The sequence below is a fragment of the Triturus cristatus genome, chromosome 3_2 (assembly GCF_964204655.1).
Source record: "Triturus cristatus chromosome 3_2, aTriCri1.1, whole genome shotgun sequence".
NCBI lineage: Eukaryota > Metazoa > Chordata > Amphibia > Caudata > Salamandridae > Triturus > Triturus cristatus.
The window spans coordinates 867,675,688-867,696,957 of NC_140584.1; the positions used below are offsets into that span (position 1 = coordinate 867,675,688).

The following is a 21,270-nucleotide window of genomic DNA, read 5'->3' on the forward strand; positions in this document are numbered from 1 at the left end:
CCTGACTCCTTCTCAGATGCTCCCTTTCATCTGAGCTGTTCTGGACACAGTCCAGTTTCAGGCGTATCCTCCCAAGCAGCAAGTCCAGGATATTCAGGCTATGATTCCTATATTTCAGCCTCTATTCTGGATTTCGGTGAGACTGACTCTGATGCTGTTGAGCCTCATGGCCTCCTGCATCCTGTTGGTAAGACACGCATGATGGCGTATGCAGGCTCTGCAGTGGGACTTGAACTTCCAATGGGAGCAGCATCGGGGAAATCTTGCCGACGTGGTTCAGATCTTGGAAGAACTGCGAAGGATCTGTAGTGGTGGTTAACTAACAGTGATTGGATCTGCGGCAGAGTTCTCTCCCTTCCCCAACCACATTTCACAGACGGGACAGATGCGTCACTTCTGGGATGGGGTATCTACATGAGAGAGGTGGAGATCAGGGGTCACTGGTCTCCGGCGTAGACGGGGCTCCACATATGGAGCTCCGAGCGATTCGGTTGGCATTGAAAGCATTTCCTCACTCTGTCAAGGGGAAGCTAGTGCAGGTGTTCATGGACTATATACCACTGCCATGTGGTACTGCAACAAGCAGGGCTGTGTGGGGTCGTGGACACTCTGTCGAGAGGGCCTACGTCTCTGGACGTGGCTGGAACAGCAGGTCATATCTCTGGTGGTTCAACACCTGGCAGGTTCTCTGAACACTAGCGCGGACGATCTCAGCTGTCGATGCCTACCGGATCACGAATAGTGTCTCCAGTCAGAGGTGGCACAAGGGCTCTATTATCAGTTGGGAGAACCTTGGTTAGGTTTGCTCGCCTCCGAAGAGAACGCGCAATGTCAGCAGTACTGCGTGCTCTAGTTTTCAAGGCGGCTATCTCTCAGCGACGTGTTTTGTCACGAATGGAGCCCAGGCCTGTTGTACGCCTTTCCGCCCATACCACTCCTACCCAGGGTTCTGAAGAAGATCATGAGCGACCGGGCCCAAGTAATTTTTGTGGCACCGGACTGCATCAAGATCTGTTACGCCTTGGTGCAGAACCAGCCCCCTGAGGGATTAAGGGCCCATTCCACCAGGGAAAAGGCTGCGACTATGGCCTTGACTCTGGGTGTCCCAGTCTAAGACATCTGCCAGGCAGCAAAGTTGGCTTCATTGCACACGTTCGCAAAACATTATTGCCTTGATGATCAGGTATCAGGGATGGGCACTTTACCCATTCAGTCCTGCAAGACTTAGATCATGAGTCCTCAACCCATCGCCAGGATGGTATGGCTCTGGTATCTGATTCAAAGGTAAGTAATCTGCAGCTAGATAGTCTCTACCAGATAATGCGTTACCGAAGGTAAGTAACTTGTTCTTCAAGGTAATTCTGCTGACTGCCCCGATAAGATGTATTAGTTGTTCCCTCTCACAGCCCCAAATCCCTTTTGTTTCCTAATAAAAGTCTAAACTCACTAGATTACTTGATAACTCCAGGTTTACTAATGAATTGCATGCACCCCTGCTGTAGAAATACTTAGTCTGACAAATGCTTTGATTCATCAGACAGCTATAATAGAGTGAGTAGTTTTTATCAAATACATGCTATTTTAGGTAGTTTGGCTGTTGGTAACATATTTACTGTTCTTTGTTCAAGAATTTTTTGTTGTTGCTGAACTTCATGTGCTTTTGCTTAGACTTTGATTTTGATTTCTTACTTGTGATAGGACGGACTATTTTCGAAACTTTGTAGATTCTTGCCTTCAGAAAATTCCTCAGGACCGGCCTACATCAGAGGAGCTTTTGAAGGTCAGTTTTTCATTAAGTTTGTAAACATAAAAATACAAATTCTATTGTTATTGCATATAATGTCAATGGCTGTAAACACGTCCTGCTCTTTCCATTGGTTCCTTTGTCTGCCTTCATAAATTCCTTCGTTTTCGTTGGTCATTAGCATACATTTGTCCCGCCTTTCGGCTGTTTTGTTCCGCCCTGGAGACTGCCCCTGCTACATGAATCCTTTCAGTATGGCCCATATATTTTTCTTCAATGCCTACTTTGTTTTTCCGCTCTCTCCTCACTGCTGCTCCCAGTTCACTTAATATCCTGTGCCGTTCCCACACCACCACCTCCCGCCCCTCGCAGCTTGTTTTTATTTGGAACAGCTACTCTGCTCTTCCTCTCCTGGGCTGCAGCTGCCTCCTCCTCTCTACGCCCTCCCCCCACTATTCCCCCATTGGCACTTTAATAACAACGTGACAAGGAAGCTGGTAATTTGTTTATATCAATGTCATTCCTGTTGTTTAAGATCAGTGCGGCACCTGCCTCATTATGTGGTAATTAATTACTTATGCTCTACTTTTTGTGCATGAAGGTTTCTTTTATGTGTTGACACTTTTTTTGTTGCGTAAAGGAATCCTTGAACGATAGAAGATTGCCGTTGAAAATTATACATGATTTTCTTTTTCTTATGTCTGTCATTTCTCATGAGATGTCGCTCTCAAGTGTGTTTCCATTTTACGCATGCAGCATATGAAAAGTGTCTATTAAGCGCATGGTCATTTGCTCCCAATCTTCATCTTGCTTCAAGGGATTTTGTGTTTTGTGTTCTGTGCGCATGTTTGTGCGGGATAATTGCGGTGAGCAGAGTTGCTTCGTTTACCCGGTGTTAGTGATTGGACAGATTTAGGTTTAATGTGGTGCAATGCGACAGCAGCAGTGTGAGCACTAGTAGTACCACCCCTGCTTTCCACTCTTTACTCTCCATTTCCTTTCTTTCCTATCTCTTGAGATAGGTCAAATGATCCGTCCACTGCTAACAAAAACAATAACTGAAAAACATTGGGATTTGCACCGCCAATAGCTCCAACTTTCAGTAATGCAAAACAGATTGCTTTGCAAATCGCTTGTTCTTCTCTGCGGTTGTGGTAATTCCAATGTGTCACAATAAATTTACTGTTACTTAACTCCTCTGTGCATGGATGTCGGTTCACCAAACTGCCAAGTGCAGCACAAGATGCAGCATGCATCTGTCGACTTTTTTTTTTTACCACCATACACTGTTGACCCCTTATCCATAGTCCCTCAGGACCAATCTATTTGTTTTTAGTGAACTACTGGAAAATTGAAACATTTGTAATTTCTGTGAGCTGAGCCCTCAGAACCTGGATCATGTCTTGTTTATCTGTCCAGCATTGATTTTTGACGTTGTCGCTGGCTAAGGCCGATGTTTTCACAAAATTGTGTTAACGATGTAGCTTCAGGCCGCGACTTTCTCTTTTGCCCAAAGAACGAAGCAGTCTGTATAAAACTATTCAACTTTTTTAAGGAGTTTATGTATATATTTTAATCTTTTCTTTTTTTTTTTGTTTTAATGGGTTGTTAACCCCCGTGCCTGTCTCCGTTTTATGGAGTATTAATATTCTCTCCTTTTTCGGATTGTATTTTGCACATGCATTGGCTACTACTTAACTGCTCTTTGCACAATTGGGATATGTTTTTCTTTTCTCCTACTTCCTTTTTGCTAATTTCAAAACTCAATTTTTTATTGAAGCTGAATTTTGGACTGTATTCTGCACATGAACTGGCTGCTACTTAACTGCTCTTTGCACAATTTGGGATATGCTTTATTTCAATCCTCTTGCTGCTAATCCCAAAATGTATTTTCTGTCGAAGCTGTTATGCATTGCTGGCTAATGTTTAGAATGGTCCTAAACTTACGTCACTTGCTTTGGTAGAGCTCTTTAGGGTCTCTGTTTTTGCCTATGAGCCAATTGGTTATATTGTTGACAACCTTGGTTGTCTCGCTCATTAGGGTAAATGACAATATCCACTTATGTTATGTAAGGGAAAATCTAAGACCTGCTATGAAGGCTTTCGATAATATATAATGGTCTGAGAAATGAGCTGTCCTTATGTTTTATTATATTTTATGTAATAATTTGTATGTACCTTGTTATGTGAGCCTCATTGGAGTTCCAAATCTTTAATAAATATTGAATTGAACTAATGGAAGCATTAAGGATTGTAAACTACAGCAAATGAACAGGGTTCTTTATTATTATATTTTTAAACTTGTGTTTTTTTCATTTTTTCAGAAACTTAAAAGTAGCACAGCATTACAAAGTTAGTCAGCGACTCATCGGTGGGGCACTTCTGGTCATTCATCCTGTCCACCGAATTCCACCCCCAACCCCCTGAGAAAGCCCAAAATACACGGTGTTTGATCCACATGCGGTCCACATTTTAGAACCCCTTCTCCCATAGGTTGTTTTTTCTGTTAGCAAACAGCAGTCCGTGTCTCTGTTCCATTGCTCTAAAGTTGAAGTTTTCTTCCCCTCCACATTCCCTGGCACTGCCACAAGTAGGCCCAGTGCAATCCAAGTCTTTTGATGAGATGTGGTTTCTTCACATATAAAGTTGAGTTAAATGCATTTCAGCGAGTAGTATACCTGGTTCTTGTGTGCAAGATGCTACCCAGGTTTGATTGCCAATATATTTGTATTGCTGAGCACTGCCGTATGATATGGTAGAAGGATTCCACCATTCCACACCCTCCTAGGCATGTTGCGGCTGGTCTCCTCCCCAGCTTGTGCAGGGTCGTTCTCCCATAGTACGCCCTATGCAACACGTGAATGCGGAACCCTGTCTGTATCACCAACTGTTTAGGGTTTTTTAGTCCCTTTTCCCACTTACCCACCTCAAATGGTCACAGATTAGTTTCCAAGGCCTCTTTTAGCCAGTTTAACCCCTTCAGTGCCACGCCATTTCCCCCTCCTTCCTGTGCCGGGCGTTGCACTAGTGGGTGGGGTTCATGACGAGATAGTCTCGTCATGGGCACAGCGCAACCGTGCTCCATGACGAGTCACCCAGCTTTGAGATGCCTATTATGTCGCACCTGTCCAATCCCTAGAGGTCTCCCAGGGCTGTCAGCTCCTTGCTGTCCCAAAATGGCATTCTGCTGTGAGTTAGCCCTTCCAGTCCAGATATGATGTAACCTCTTGCCATGTAGATACTACTGTTCTGATACGTGGGAGAACATTCAAAAGAGGCTCCTTTGCAAATAGTGCTGCAGGATATCCCTTGGCTTCCATCATGTTTCTATCGATTCTCACCACTGGCTTGGTTTGGCTGCATGTGCCCACTCACTTATTACTTACAGCTGAGTCGTCTAGTAGTATTGGCAGATGTTTGGTAGGGATTTTCCTTCTTCATATACTCCTCCCATTAGTTTTACTAGTGCTATTCGGGGGAAGGGGTAAACCCAATCCCACAATAGCAGCCACAACCCCCTTTCAACAGTTTTGAAGAATTTTGTTGGGTCCTTGTACAGCGTTTTTAGCAAGCATATAAGAGTCCGGGGAGGCTCATCACTTTTACTGTCCTTACCATCAATGACAGTGGCAATCTGCTCCATTGATGAATGCCCTACTTAAATCTTAAAGCGGTCAAGAAGTGCATATAGGTTATGTTGTAGAAATGTGTGTTCCCAGATAATGAAAGCTATCGCTAGCTATGGGTATTGTGCAGCCTGTGGGCAGTCGTTGCACAGTTCTCATCTGGGTGGATATTAGAAATTTTTCCTAATTGATCCTATATCCGGAATACCTACTGAAGTTGAGCATGATTTCCTTGAGTCTGTATAGTGAGTCCAGGCGCCGTCACTAGGTGCAGTAAGTTGTCTGCATATAAAGATTTAGGGTCTTCCCAACCTCCCTCCCAGTATATCCCTTTGATTAGTGGGGCCTGTCTGATCCATGCTGCCAGGGATTCCAGTGCCAATGTAAATATCATGGGTGAGAGTGGGCAGCCCTATCCGGTACTCCTTGGCAATTCGAAGACATCTGAGTAGGTTTCGTTGGCTTTTACCCCAGCCAGTGGACAGCCATATAGGAGCGTATTGCAGCTCGTGAAGTTGGAGCTCAAGCCAACCTTTGTAGCACTGCAAACATATAGTTCCATTCCAGCGTGTCAAATGCCATCATGGCGTCTAGTGCCATTACCACTGTCTGTTCTTTTTTCCCTTTTATGCTAACCAACACGTCAAATAGGCTCCGCATGTTGAGTCTCGTGCTTCTGTTGGCAGGAAGCCCACCTTATTGGTGTATTCACTGTTTTCAACCTGTTTGCCAACCTCTTGGCCCGTATTTTGATTTCTTATTTTAGCCACAAGATCGGCCTGTAGAAGGCTCAGTCGTGGAGGTTTACCAGCTTTAGGTATTACCACAATGGCGGTTAGTCGCTAGTCCGCTGGGAGATATCTCGCCTCCCTTTCCTCCTCATACATGAACCGTAAGTGTGGTTAAAGCTTAGGGGCTAGTCTTTTATATAGTTCCACGGGGAGCCCTTTGAGTCCCATCGCATTTCTCTCTTAATTGCTGCAGATATGTCTGCCATTATGCCTGTCTCTAGCTTGTCATTGCAGTCAACAGGGATATCCTCAGATGTTGTAGCAGGGCAGCTGCCTCCTCCAAGGATCTGGTCGCCGTGGGCATGTATAGTTTGGCATAATTGTTATCAAACACGTATTTGTGAGTTGCTTGAGAGGGCCTCCCCACCCGGTCTATTGATCCAAAGTAACCAGTTGGTCAACCTTTCACTATGGTCGAACCAGGCCAAGAATTGGCCTACTTAATAGTGGGGACAAGGTGTTGCGTGTAAGTGGCGTTGATTTCCAGCTTTCGAAATGTCTCTGTAGTCCTGTTAGAGTGCTAGTCTGTGGGTTAAGTGTGAGTCCTTGTGGGAGGCCGTGAGTCCTGTTGTTATAGTGCTAGTCTGTGGGTTAAGTGTGAGTCCTGGTGGGAGGCCGTGAGGCTTTTTGGTTTCTCAATTTATTTTTCTAGCGTGCCTCCTTTTCATTATTTTAACACCTGATACCAGGGACAGTGCCTGGCTCCTTATTACTGTTTTGTATGCTTCCCATAGCATGATTGGGGAGCCCGTTGTTCCCTCGTTGTCGGTGAAGTACTTATCAGTACCTAGGTGGAGACCCGCTAGTATCTCCACGATTTTGTGGTATAGGGGGTTAGCGCCCAGTGTCTGTGTAATCTGCCTGTCTTAGTCTGTAGCGTCACCCGAGTTGGTGCATGGTACCCCATGCAAGTTGCTGGGGCCACTGTAAAGTTTCGTAGGGATGCGTGCTGTGTCAGGAGATAGTCCAGTCGGGAGAGGCTGCCATGTGCAGCAGAGTGGTATGTGTAATGGTGCTCCCGGGATTGAGCACACCCTAGAGGTCCACCAAAGTGCCCAGTTGCGTTCCTCACTGTTTCTTCTTACCGGGAGGACATCTGCCCATCGCGTCTGAGGCCACCTAGTTCATGGTCCTCCTCAAACCCCTGAAGTACGAGGATGCCCTTTGGATGCTGCGCAACAGTGCAACTATCTCGGGGAGTGTGGCTGTGCGTAGTCTGGGAGGAGTGTATACTGAGCAGAGATTGTCAGTCCATCCCATTGTTCTGTTTGAGCGACGTATCGTCCCAGTGGGTCTGCCCAGGTATTACCCAGGATATAAGGTTTTGCAGCGTGAATCTTTCTGGATTCACTATGCTGTGCATTATTCCGCGATCTGGTGGTTGGGGTCCGGATTCGTAGTCTTTCTTTTTTTTCTTTTTTTTTTTGTAGCCCAGGTGGGCGTCGACGTCCCACCATTTGGTGTACCTCTCGTGACGTCGGCGTGCTTCCTGCGGAAGTCCCACCTTTAGGGCGCCATCTTCAGATTCTTTTTTCCGCCGTTGGGTCTGGATCGTCATCGAGAAGCTCCAGAGTTTTGAACGAAGGAAGAAGAAAAATACACGAGTTTCATCGAAGGAGAATTTATAGAAGACTACAGAGAGGAAGAGCATACAGCCGGGACGACGAAGAAGGAGAAGATCCTCGAAATCTTCTACGCCCATCGGAAAAGGCGCACTCAGAGACTCTGAGCGCAATGGACAAGACACCCTTTAAATTCTGCCGTAACTGCCACCACAAATACGCGCAGAAGGGCCAACATCCGGTCTGCAACCTTTGCCTGCCGATCAACCACGAGAGCAAGGACTGCAACGCCTGTTCCGTCTTCACGCCGAAGACACTCCGGGTGAGAGAAAGGCAGAGGAGAGCCAACTTCAACATGGAAGGCAAGGGTAAGGCCCAGTCGCTGTACGAACTGGGCCTCTCCACCGACGATAAAGACAACATCGCCGAGGGACCTGATGTCTTCACGGTTGCAGAGACCGATAAGAAAACGCCTGACAAGGTAGGTGACACGTCGAGTACGAAACCCCCGAAAGGGCCCCGAAAATCTGAGAGTGACTCTCGAAAAACAGAGTCAAAGTCCTCAAAAGGAACACCGGCGCCGAAAATTTCGACGACCGCGAGTGGATCCAAGGACGAAAGGCCCAGCGGATCCTTCGAGAAGGACTCCCAGGTGCCAAAGGCCGCCGAGAAACAGAGTTTGTCGAAGCAGGCCCACGAGGTGGGGCGTTCGGCGACGAAGGACAAGGCCGCGTCGACGCAAGCTCCGTCGAAAAGACCAGCGCTCGACGCCGAACATGCCTCCGAAATGGAGAAGAAAAAGAGAAGGCTCGAGGGGGAGATGGAGAGCATCCTTCAGCGGAAGAAGGAGTTCGATGAAAAAATTCAAAATCCCAACGAAACCGCCGACGGATGTCGTCGAGATCGAGGAACAGGAAGAGTTTGACGCCGAAGAGCAGTCGAGAGATCCTGAAGAAGAAGACCCCTACTGTGAGGGAGAAGATGAGGAAGAGGAGCAGCAGTCGATCTACGGCTCAGCGCCGTCGACGACACATGAGCTGGAATGGCAGGACATCGACGCCGAAAATCCCGAAGAGCCCGTGGAGACCTATCCTTCGAGGCCTTCGCTGCCAGACGACATTGGAGCATACAACATGGTCGTCAAGAGTGCTGCAGCAGCTTTTGGCGTGAAATTGGACGAGGAGAAGCCGAAAGCAGATTTTCTACTCGAAACACTGCTCCCCATCCAGACTAGGAGCCAGTTCCTCCCCATGCTCCAAAGCATAATGAACCAAGGGAAGGAGGCGTTCAAGGACCCAGGAACTTGCAGATCCATCACTCCCAGAACAGAGAAGAAATACAAGCACTCCTCACAGGACCCGCCATATATCAAAGGATCAGTCACAGCTGACTCCATCATTGCGTCCACGGCCAGGAAAAGGGCCAATGTACCGGCAACCTCAGGCCGCCTCCCGACAAGGAGAGCAGAAGGATGGACCTCACCGGGAGAAAGGTTGAGAGAAATGTGGCAATGCACTGGTGCATGGCGAACTCCAATGCCCTATTGAACAGGCACCAGTACCAGCACTGGGACGAGATGGGAGAACTAATCAAACATCTCCCGGCGCAATACCAGCAGAGAGCTTCCCATCTGGTGGAGGAAGGGAAGAATATTGCAAACTCATGCATTAAGACAGCATTGGACGGGGCAGAGACATCGAGCAGACTGATGGCTATAGGAATCACTGAAAGGAGGCAGGCCTGGCTCAGAATTTCAGGATTCAAGCAAGAGGTCCAAAACAACATACTGAACACCCCTTTTAACGGTGAGACGCTGTTCGGTGCTTCGGTGGACGAAAAACTCACCCAACTGAAGAAAGAAAATGAGACGGCAAGGTCCATGGGGGCCCTGCAGTTCAGAGGGATGAGAAGAGGCACCCCCGCTCGGAGACCCTACGGAAGAGGAGGAAACCAGCCCGGAACGTCACACCAGACATTCCAGCAAGGATAGCAAGGTGAAAGTCACGGCCAGCAGGGACAGCAGAAACAAAACTGGCAGTACCAGCCTCGAGGGCAGTCCTTTCGCGGTAGAGGAAACTGACGTGGCCAGAGAAGAAGAGGGGGAGACCAACCCTCATCAAAGTGACTTCGCACGGAAGAAGATGCTCACCCCCAGTATACCCCGAGGGGTGAAGCACAAAGTAAGCACAGTAAGGGGGGGTACACAAACCCAACACCTACGAGCATGCAACACCAGTAGGCGGAAGACTGGGACTTTACCTTCAACAATGGCAAAAAATAACCTCAGACAAATGGATACTCAACGTCCTACAGTATGGATACTGCATAGAGTTGGAGAAAAGACCTCCAAACAGGAAACCAAAGAGAAGACAACGCTCTGGTCAAGAGCTTGCTCAACTCAGAGAAGAGGCGCTACAACTAGTCCAAAAGGAGGCCATAGAACCAGTGCCATGCAGAGAAAGGAACAAGGGAGTGTACTCAAACTACTTCCTGGTCCCAAAGGTGGACGAAACACTAAAACCCATCCTGGATCTACGATTCCTAAACAAATTCATAAAGACGCAAAAATTCAAAATGACATCGCTACAAGAAGTGCTACCTCAAATACGAGGCGGAGACTTCATGTCCACCGTGGATTTCAAAGATGCCTACCTCCACATCCCGATGAACAGGCTCCACAAAAACCTGTTAAGGTTCAACATCAACCAGGATCATTACCAATTCACAACCCTGGCATTCGGTCTAAAGTCCGCACCAAGGGTTTTCACAAAATGCCTTGCAGCAGTAGCAGCGTACCTACGGAGGGAAGGGATTCATGTGTATCCTTACCTAGACGACTGGCTAATCAAAGCAAGTACTCGCGACAAGTGCGAGGAGCACGCAGAGCGGGTGACAAGAACACTAACAAACCTGGGGTTCTCGATACACTGGGGGAAGTCATCAATGGAACCAGAACAGGTGAAGATCTTCCTGGGAGCACAGATCAACACCTTAGACAAAACGGTCATGCCCAGCGACAGGAGAACAATAGCCCTGCTGAAGGAGACGAGTCTCTACCAGAAGGGGCGAGCTCTGACAGTGAGAACAGCAAGCAAGATTATGGGCATGATGGCGTCATGCATTCACCTAGTCCCCGATGTATGGCTTCACATGAGACCGTTCCAGGAATGGCTGCAACAACAATGGTCACAAGCAAACGGAAGTTGGGAGGGTCTAGTGGTTGTTACGCACGCAGTGCAAGAGGAGATAGCATGGTGGAACAGGGAGAACATAACTATAGGAAAGCCCTTGACACCACCAAGCCCAACTGTGACCATTACCACAGACGCATCCCAGATAGGATGGGGAGCGCACATGAACAAGCTCAGAGTGAGGGGTCTGTGGACTCCAGCAGATGCGGTCAGACACATCAACTACCTGGAATTGAAGACCCTACTGCTAGCCCTGAAGGCCTTCCAGGGGCAGCTATACAACCAAAAAGTGTTGATACAGACGGACAATACTACCACAATGTTCTACATCAACAAGCAGGGAGGAACACAATCGTTCCCCCTTTCAACTCTGGCACAGGAGATTTGGAGATGGGCCATCCCACTCAAAATAGACCTGCTGGCGATACACCTACCAGGGAAGGACAATGTGGAAGCCGATTGGCTCAGCAGGCAGACATCGACATCCCACGAGTGGGAGCTCAATGGACAGGAAACGCAAAGGCTATTCAAAAGGTGGGGTACACCGACAATAGACCTGTTTGCAACACACCTGAATGCAAAATGCCGAAACTTCGCATCCAGACAACCAGAAAAACAATCCCAGGGGATGCACTGTGGATAAGTTGGTCAAGGACATTTGCATACGCTTTTCCACCAATACCACTGATACACAGGGTACTCAACAAGTGCAAGACCAACAACATGACAATGATCCTGGTGGCACCACAGTGGGCAAGACAGACATGGTACTCACAAATAGTGGAGATGGCACAGGGACCTCCGCACAAATTCGCAAAAAGAAAGGACTTGCTCTCCATGCAGAACGGAGAGGTTCTACACCCAGAGCCAGAGATCCTCGGACTGGCAGCTTGGCTCCTGAAGACATAGAGTTCGCATACCTTAAACTACCTCCAAGCACTATGCAAGTGCTGCGGGAGGCAAGGAGATCAACAACACGAAAATGTTATGGGGAAAAGTGGAAAAGGTTCACAATGTGGTGCAGCAAAAATAAACTGCAAAATAAATTGACAAAGGAATCAACGGTGCTTAGATACCTCACACACCTTCTAAAGGCGAAATTATGCTCATCGTCGCTGAGGGTCCACCTAGCGGCGATAGTAGCTTACGCACGAGGTGAGACAGGAGGAAGCTTCTTTACGTCACGGGTAGTAAAGAGATTCCTGGAAGGGGCAAAAAGAATAGCGCCACCAAAAAGGATGCCGCCTCCGGCATGGAACCTCAACTTAGTCCTGACGGAACTTATGAAGGCGCCCTTTGAGCCCATTCACAAGGCCTCCCTTCAAATGCTAACAATGAAGACAGCCTTTCTGGTGGCAATAACCTCTCTGCGCAGAGTAAGCGAGCTGCAAGCGCTAACGCTGCAAGAGCCCTACATCCAGATACACAAGGACAGAGTCGTAATGAGAACGGACCCACACTTCATGCCAAAGGTGGTGTCTGCATTCCATATAAATCAAACAATTCAAATACCAAGTTTCTTTCAGAACCCAGCAACAAGCGCAGAGAGGGCACTGCACACTCTAGACGCTAGAAGGGCGGTGATGCACTACATCAAGAGGACAAAAGAGCACAGGAAAACCAAGCAGTTTTTTGTGTCCTTCGCAACGAGCTTCCTGGGTAGACCAGTGACAAAAAGCACCATCGCACGATGGATTGCACTAACAATACAATTCTGCCACAAACAGGTGGTGCAAGAACTATCCGAGGGGCCACGGGCCCACTCCACAAGGAAGAAGGGAGCAACAATTGCCTTTCTGGCAAATACACCCATTCAAGACATATGCCTGGCAGCAACATGGGCTTCGGTGCACACGTTCACCAAGCACTACTGCGTGGATATACAGATGAACAAGGAAGCACAAGTAGGACAGAAGGTGCTTCAACATATATTCAACGACCAACGCTCATCTTCCACCCAGCCGCCACAGAGATAACAAACCGCTACAAAATCTATGCACAGCATAGTGAATCCAGAAAGATTCACGCTGCAAAACGAATAGTTTCTTACCTGTCGGTGTAGTTTTGAAGCTTGAAGATCTTTCTGGATTCACTAGCGAACCCACCCACCTCCGCCAGGAAGATGAGGCAGGAGAAAAAAGGGGTGGAAGGACAAAGACTGAAATAACAAGATAAAACTGAAAGGATATATATAAGGAAATTACTTAACGCCTAGGGTTAAAAAAAAAAGAGAGCACAGGAAAAAAGAACCCGAAGATGGCGCCCCAAAGGTGGGACTTCCGCAGGAAGCACGCCAACGTCACGAGAGGTACACCAAATGGTGGGACGTCAACGCCCACCTGGGCTACAAAAAAAACAAAAAAAAAACAAAAGAAAGACTACGAATCCGGACCCAACCACCAGATCGCGGAATAATGCACAGCATAGTGAATCCAGAAAGATCTTCAAGCTGCAAAACTACACCGACAGGTAAGAAACTATTCGTTTTGATTTATGGGTGTGGATGCCTACCCCTCGCAAGCCTGATGTGTAGCGTGCATATGCCCACATGATGTAGCCGTTATCTGTCTAAGTCTTTTTAGTGGGGCACTTGGGGTGATTCTCTTGCTGTAGTACTATGTCTGGGGCCTGCCGCTTAAAGTACTGTAGGACCTCCCCCCGCTTGAGCCTGTTTCCTAAGCCATTAATGTTCTAGGATAGTAACTTCAATGTGTTTAGCCATTGGGAAAGGGTCTGCGTTGTGGGATCCTCACAGATCGTCCTAAATATAGAATATTCCGCATGTGTGCAAGAACTCTGCACCACTACTCTTTATCTGGCGTCCTTTACGTCTTGAACTGGGCACTGGAATAGGCCCTGCATTATTCCAAAGTCACACCTCTATAATAAAAATAGACCACCTTTTTGCGAATTCTTTATCCTTCTTTATGGAAATTACAATATTTATCTGATACTTGAGCAGAATTGCTGCATGGGGCTGGAACTGCGCTAAAATATTAGGACTAATCTCAAATCCCATATGAGACAAAGAAAATGGAGAGAAATAAAAGGTTAAAAGTGCACAATGTTCAAAACTGAACTGCTTGTTTTTGAGCCTGGGGGTTCAATCTCTCAGCATGTACTTTACAGGCAGTTTGCCTCACAGCTTTAGTTCTTTTTCCAACTCACTCTGAGTAGAGCTCAAAACAATTCAGGGTTTTTTTCACAGTCATTTAGAATTTTTACTTCTCAAAATGTGATTCTTTTGTCTTAGTTTGAAACTTTTCCCTTCATGTTTTACCATCTTTCAAGGCATTTTCTTCTGCAATCCCTCCACCTTTTCTGAAGTGCCCCTTCTTTGGGAGGAAAAAGGCTGGGTTTTTTCGATTTGCATTGTTTGTGTGGCCTGTTTACTCTCCTCACATTAGGTCAAAGAATTTGAGTTTTGTCAAATAAATGTTGAAAAGAGCACTTAAAGAGCATGAGGTAATTTGCTTAAGACAAAAGCTTGACCGAGGAAAACCTCAGGTGGAGGAAGAAAGAAAAAACACTATAGGCTCACCATGGAGGGTGCTCCCGCTACTGAGAAAATACATTATCTGGAAGATGACTCTAGAAGATCAAGATCCAGAGAGAGAAATGGACGTTGTCATCACCACTGTTGCAGACACTCCTGGCAACACTGGTCGACGTTTAAGCACGACTCTGCACCGATGTCTTAGCTGTCGAAGGCCAGCTGAGCAGCAAGTAGCACATCAACTTTGATGCACTCATCGTTGACCCTATTGTGTGTCAAGACACCTTGCATTGAATAATTCGAGGTTGAAAAGGTAGACATTGAGACACTCCTCAAGACAATCAACGTCTAGGTATTTACCATTGAGTTGATCGACATTGAGGCACCAACGGCATCAAGATTTTTAAATTCACCTTCTGAATACTTTCCCTTTTCTGCTCTAGCACTATCACCATTGGTATGAACTCTTTCAAGTATGATCATTCCTGCATATCATTTCCAGTTATATCTTCCTTCTTTGGATCTTTTGCCAAGACCAGCCAAGGTTCCCAGTGAGTACCTCTGTCACACATTAGGAAGATGCCTCTGGTGCCAATACACCCTAAATCTCAGAGTGCTCCTCCAAACCACCCAACAGTTCTTCCTCCATTTTTTGGAAAGCATAAAAGTAGGTCTCATCTACTCCTAAACATGACTCATCCGATTCCTCCTATGCATCATACACGTCTGTCACTGGCGCGTTGCTGGACAAATTTGTTCTTCCACAGATGGCAGCACCTTGTTCCATGTTGTGCTTCTGACGGGAGTAGAGAAGCTTAATATCAAATTTATCAGTCCACAATGTACGTCATCCTGGAGACCTTGCAGGCTAGATCTGCACCAAGGTCACTCATGTTCGGTTCCAGCCACAATGAAAATGAGAACCCAGAGATTGCTAAAAACAAACAAAAAAAAGTGTATACCCCTTTCAAGAGCCAGTATATTTAAAAATATAGCCTAAACTAGACTTATCTGTGGTCTCGCCAATCGAGAAGAGGCACACATCTTCTCAAAGACTTCAATGCCACCAGCCAAACAAGGCAACATCGGACCCAAAGATCTACCTCCGGCAGAATATGTGCTTCGGCACTGTCTCCCTAGCAAGGAATTTATCCGTTCAAGCTGTACATCTTCTTGGCCTACAAGATTGTCGGGCAGATTTTCTGAGCAGATACTCTGTAGGTAACCAAGAATGGGTTCTCAACTTCATCTTGCAATGCATTTTCCAAGACTGGATATGTTCCCTAGTAGATTTGGCCAAAACACAATATGTCCTCCAGAATGTGGGAACCAGGATTCAGCAGTATTGGATCTTTCATAGATTCACATGCTTGAATCATTACTCGTCCTCAACGTGGGATTCCCACTGTACCATCGAAAGCTGTAGTCCATGACATACATAGCAGTTAATGTTAAAAAAAACATTCACTTCAATAGCTTATCCTCATTATTTAATAAGAACCTAAGTTCACCCAGTCAGTCAACAGCACCGTCTAGAACACTCACCATAGAGGCTTCAATCCCTCAGATTTTCAACTGCATGCTGTGTGATGGAAGCCTTCCTGAGCTCTGCTCAGTTTACTATAGTTTTCTCAAATTTTAAGAAGAATTTCCTTCAAGACAAGACTGATATCTACTTCTACATATTCTGACTACTCAACCATGACAGAACCACCTAAGAAAGGACTGTTCAGGCCATGTGGAGCATGGGACAAAAAGAGGCAACACTCAGAAGACGCACACAAGAAGGGCATCTGCTGTTCACATCCTGATCAAAAAGTAAAGGACTGTAAGCTATGACACACTTTGCTCAAAAACCTTTGAAGGACAGAGAGGGAAGGTTACTGATTTGGTTTCAGAAATCCAAATACAAAGAAAATCCTCTTTCTAAGGCGGATAGTGATGATTCTGCAAAGACTGAAGAATCCTGTATGAGGGATAGGTCTCATGAAAGAGTGCCTCCTGAGTCACTTAAAAAGCTTATGAAGAAAACCCATCATGGGTCCTCATGGCATTCAAAAATATCCCAAGACGTCTACATTATTAAATAAAGGAGTAACTTTCCTCAGAAACGGATTAATCTGAGCCTACTACTCCTTCACTGAAGGAAGCACAACTGAAAAAGTAATCTGAATCCCTTCTGTTGATAATTAAACCACTATAATTGGTTATCACATCTCAATTTGAGTTCTCGTCGACTGCACCGCTGATGACTGCGTCGACGGTCACCCCCACTACATCAACATTTACGTCAGAGGCATCACCTATGATTATCTCGTCGTCGCAGATAGCCTGCTTGACGAAAACGACGAGAATCCCGTCAACGACTGCAGTCTACCAAGACAATACCAAAGAAGATCTCAATGAATACACAGTGGACAACGATAATCATGTCCACAAGAGCCCCGTAAACAATGCCTCCATTGAAAATCTCGTTGAAGACGAGACCAGCGACAGCATTGTCGATGAAAACACCATTGAAACCATTATCAATTATTTCTCGAAGAGAAAAATCCACTACTGAACCAATTTTGCCAGCCTATCCATCGCTAAGTATGTTTTTTTCTGATGGATACATCTGCCTCTGGATTTCTCACCTATTGAATTACCCCTCTTGCGCAGCATTCCACGGAAACTTTTCTATATAGCTCTCCCACGTCGACTGGGACCTCACAATGGAATGGCTCCACTCGCGACCACGCTCCACGTCATCGGAGCCATAAGAAGATCTTGTTGGCGTGCTGACGTCAGTTCCCTTTTTCCAAGCCGTAGACATGTAACTGTTTTTCCACTAGTGTTTCATTGTTATAGGCTTTTCTGTAATTGTAGCAGTGCAATGGCTGCTCAAAAGACCACAGACCACATGATTGTCATTGGCGCCTGTCATCTGACCACGACGTCGAGGGAAGTTCGCTGTGTCGGCGTATGAATCCGTAGGCCCTCAAAGAAAGGGAAGCTAAATTGTTAATGGCCAGAGCGAAGAAGCAGAAGAGGAGCCGAAGAAGCACGAGATCAAAGTCCAAGTCACGGACTCCGCACACCTCAAAGTCGTCGAGGAAACATAAGAAGAAATGGCGTAATGGCTTCAGATGTTCTTCTAAGGACAAGTCACCGAAGTCGGGGTCTCCAGCTTTACGACGTCATAGGAAGGATGAAGTCTCGCCTTCCCCTTAGATTACTCCGGCTCATTCTCTGACTCCGAGGAGCTCTCTGACACCCAGGGAAGCGACGCCTTCGCCTCAGACCACTCCGACTCCAGTGTCTCGGGCGCCACAGCCACAGCCAGTCTTACAGCCTCAAGCTGTCCCTGAGCAGGCGGTACCGGATCTGTACTCCCCCTTTCCGGCTCCAGGTACTGATCCTTCGCATTTCTTAAATGCGATGTATGGAATGTTTTCCAGGGCGGCTAACACTTCTGGTGTGCCTGTTGGCCCCTTGGGACCACTATCTTTTAATATGGGCTTGCCACCTCATTATGGCCAGGCACTTTTTATGCCGTGACTCTGAGTTGGCCTCTCCCGACGCAGAGGTTCTCGGCGCTGATCCAGTCCCAGGAGAGAAGGATGGAATATTGTCTAGCGCTATCGGGCTCTGTTCCGGTGCCGTCACATCTTTGTGCAGCGCCTACAACCATCCCTGAAGGACCTCCATCGACGGCAGCCCCGAAGTCATTGGCGCCGCGTCTGGAGCTGCCAATGCTGATGCACAAGTTACAACTTGTGTAACGATATATCTGTAAGAGACATTAGTTAGTGATAGATTCCTTACCTTAGAATATTCCCCCGGCGTCAATCTGGATCCGGAAAGTTTTCTGCTTAGCAGTATCCCTGCGCGCCAGTAGGTGACGATGTGCGGCTCCGCGCCTGTCCCTGATGTCAGTTCTGTACACAACTTTCCGCGCCGAAACGCAGAGTCATGCGAGAAACTGACCTTTGGTGCATAAAACTAGGGCCCTAAAGGGGGATGACCTTAACCCTAGTAATCAGTTCGCAGAACGGGGAGGATGGGTGGAGTGGTAAGGAATCTATTACTAACTAATGTCTCTTACAGATATATCGTTACACAAGTAGTAACTTGTGCATCTGAAAGAGACACGTTAGTGATAGATTCCTTACCTTAGAATAGATACCCCAGCAATACCAACCCCGGTGGTGGGTCTGCGAACAAGGTTACACCAGAAAGTCACGGAGCACAGAACGGCCAAAGAAGCCATCTCTCCGGACCTGACTGTCAAGGCAGTAGTGCTTGGTAAATGTGTGCAGCGAGGCCCACGTAGCTGCCTGACAAATATCCTGCAAGGGGACACCGCGTCCCAAGGCAGTAGTGGCTGCAGTTGTTGCCCTGGTCAAATGGGCACGCAGACCCACAGGAGGCTCCTTCTTGGCCAAGGAGTAACATGCTTTGATGCACAGAACGACCCACCGGGAGATGGTCCGTTTGTGCACCACCCGACCTCTTTTGGCGCCCACGTAGCCAACAAAGAGCTGATCATCCACCCGGAACTGCTGTGTACTCTGCAGATAGAATACAAGCACGCGTTTAGGGTCCAGACGGTGGAGCCGCTCCTCTTCCCGTGAAGGATGCTGAGGCGGAAAAAAGGTTGGGCAAAGTGATGGTCTGCCCGATGTGGAAGGTCGTGACAACCTTTGGCATGAAAGGACGTGTCCTCTGAAGCACCTTGTCCGGATGAACAGAAAGGAAAGGAGGTTTGGAAGAAAGAGCCTGGAGCTCACTCACTCTCCTGGCAGAGGTGATGGCTACCAGGAAAGCCGCCTTGAGAGTAAGAAGACGTAAGGGACTGTTATGAAGGGAATCAAAGGGAGCGCACATCAGAAAAGTCAAGACAAGATTCAAGTCCCACTGAGGCATAATGAAGGGCACAGGTGGGAACGTTTGCGTAATGCACTTAAGAAAACGGTTAACAACCGGGGACTTAAAAAGAGAAGGCTGATCAGGAAGCCGTAGGAAGGCAGAGATAGCCAAAAGATAACCTCTAAAAGTACCCAGAGCTGAGCCCTGCTGGGCCAAAGAAAGAAGGAACAGGAGAACCTCTGAAAGAGGGGCAGAAAGGGGATCCACAGTCTTAGCTGTGCACCATGCCACAAATCTGTTTCACCTACAGGCGTACACCGTTTTAGTGGAGGGACTGGCTGCCAGGATGACATCACAGACTTCGGGAGGAAGATCGAAAGGTGTCAGCTGTCGCCGCTCAATCTCCAAGCACAGAGGCGGAGGCTGGACAGGTTCGGGTGGAAGATCGTCCCCTGCTGCTGCGACAGAAGATCCTCCCGGATCGGGGGATCGACGCTCATACTGAGCAGCTCGGGATACCATACTCTTCGAGCCCAGTCCGGAGCCACAAGAATAACTTGGTCGCGCCTGCTCTTCTTCAGCACTCTGGGCAGAAGTGGTATAGGCGGAAAGGCGTACAACAGACTGCAGCTCCACTTGAGACGAAAAGTGTCTCGGAGCGAGTGCCGCCTTGGAAATTCCAACACGCAGGACTGATGACATTGCGTGTTCTCTTCCGTGGCGAATAGATCTAACCAAGGCTCTCCCCATCGCAGAAAGAGACCTTGCGTCACGTCCAAGTTCAGACGCCACTGGTGATCCACCATGCACCGGCGGCTGAGTTCGTCCGCCCTGGCGTTCAGAGAACCTGCCAGGTGTTGAACCACCAAGGTAATGCCTTCATGTCCCAGCCATGTCCAGATGCGCAGAGCTTCCTGACAAAGGGTCCACGACCCCACCCCGCCCTGTTTGTTGCAATACCACATGGCGGTGGTGTTGTCTGTGAACACCTGCACTACACTTCCCCGGACAGAGGGAAGGAATGCCTTCAGTGCAAGCCGGATCGCCCGCAGCTCCAGAACGTTGATATGGAGCCGGGAATCCGCCGGAGACCAGAGGCCTCTGATCTCCGCCTCTCCCATGTGGCCTCCCCAGCCCAGGAGAGACCCATCCGTCACTATCGTGTGCTCCGGTTGGGGAAGGGAGAGGGATCTGCCATTCACCTAATCGCGATTCATGAGCTACCACTGAAATTGCCGTGCAGTGCCCTCCGAGATCTGGACAAGATCGGACAGGTTGCCCTGATGCTGCACCCACTGGATCTTCAGGTCCCACTGCAGAGCCCGCATATGCATGCGGCACCAGCAGGATGCAGGAGGCCATCAGGCCCAGAAGCCAGAGGGACATTCTGACGGAAACCCGGGATAGAGGCTGAAAGAGCAGAACCATAGCCCAAATATCCTGGACTTGCTGTTCGGGAGGATAAACCCGAAACAGTGTCGAATCCAGAACTGCTCCGATGAAAGGGAACTTCTGAGAGGGACTCTGGTGCGACTTCGTCACATTGATGGAGAACCCCAGCAGATGCAGGAGGTCGACCGTAGTCTGGAGGAGGGAGACAACTGCCTGGGGCGAACCCGCCTTCAACAGCCAGTCGTCGAGGTAGGGGAAGACTGACACGCCTGACCTGCGCAGATAAGCTGCGACCAAAGCCATCAACTTCGTGAACACCCGAGGGGCGCTGGTAAGGCCAAAGGGGAGCATGGCATACTGAAAATGCTCCTGGCCTACCGTGAACCGTAGGTAACGCCGGTGGGCCGGCAGGACGGGAATGTGAAAATAAGCATCCTGCAAGTCCAACGCTACCATCCAGTCTCCAGGGTCCAGGGCAGACAGGACCTGAGCTAGAGTCAGCATCTTGAACTTCTCCTTCCGGAGGAAGCGATTGACGTCCCGGAGGTCCAAGATGGGGCACAGGCCCACCTTGTCCTTGGGGACCAGGAAGTAATGGGAATAGCAACCCCTCCCTA

The 21,270-nt window shown here is 47.9% G+C and overlaps 1 protein-coding gene across 4 annotated transcripts in view; it reads left to right on the forward strand.

Annotated features, from left to right (window-relative positions):
• Positions 1-21,270, forward strand: part of TAOK1 (TAO kinase 1) — a 1,366,047-nt gene that overhangs the window by 707,070 nt on the left and 637,707 nt on the right. For all 4 annotated transcript variants that reach the window (XM_085649205.1, XM_085649204.1, XM_085649206.1 and 1 more), the window contains exon 10: positions 1,699-1,780. In XM_085649205.1, coding sequence (XP_085505331.1) covers positions 1,699-1,780 — 82 coding nt within the window. The remainder of the gene's footprint in view (positions 1-1,698; positions 1,781-21,270) is intronic.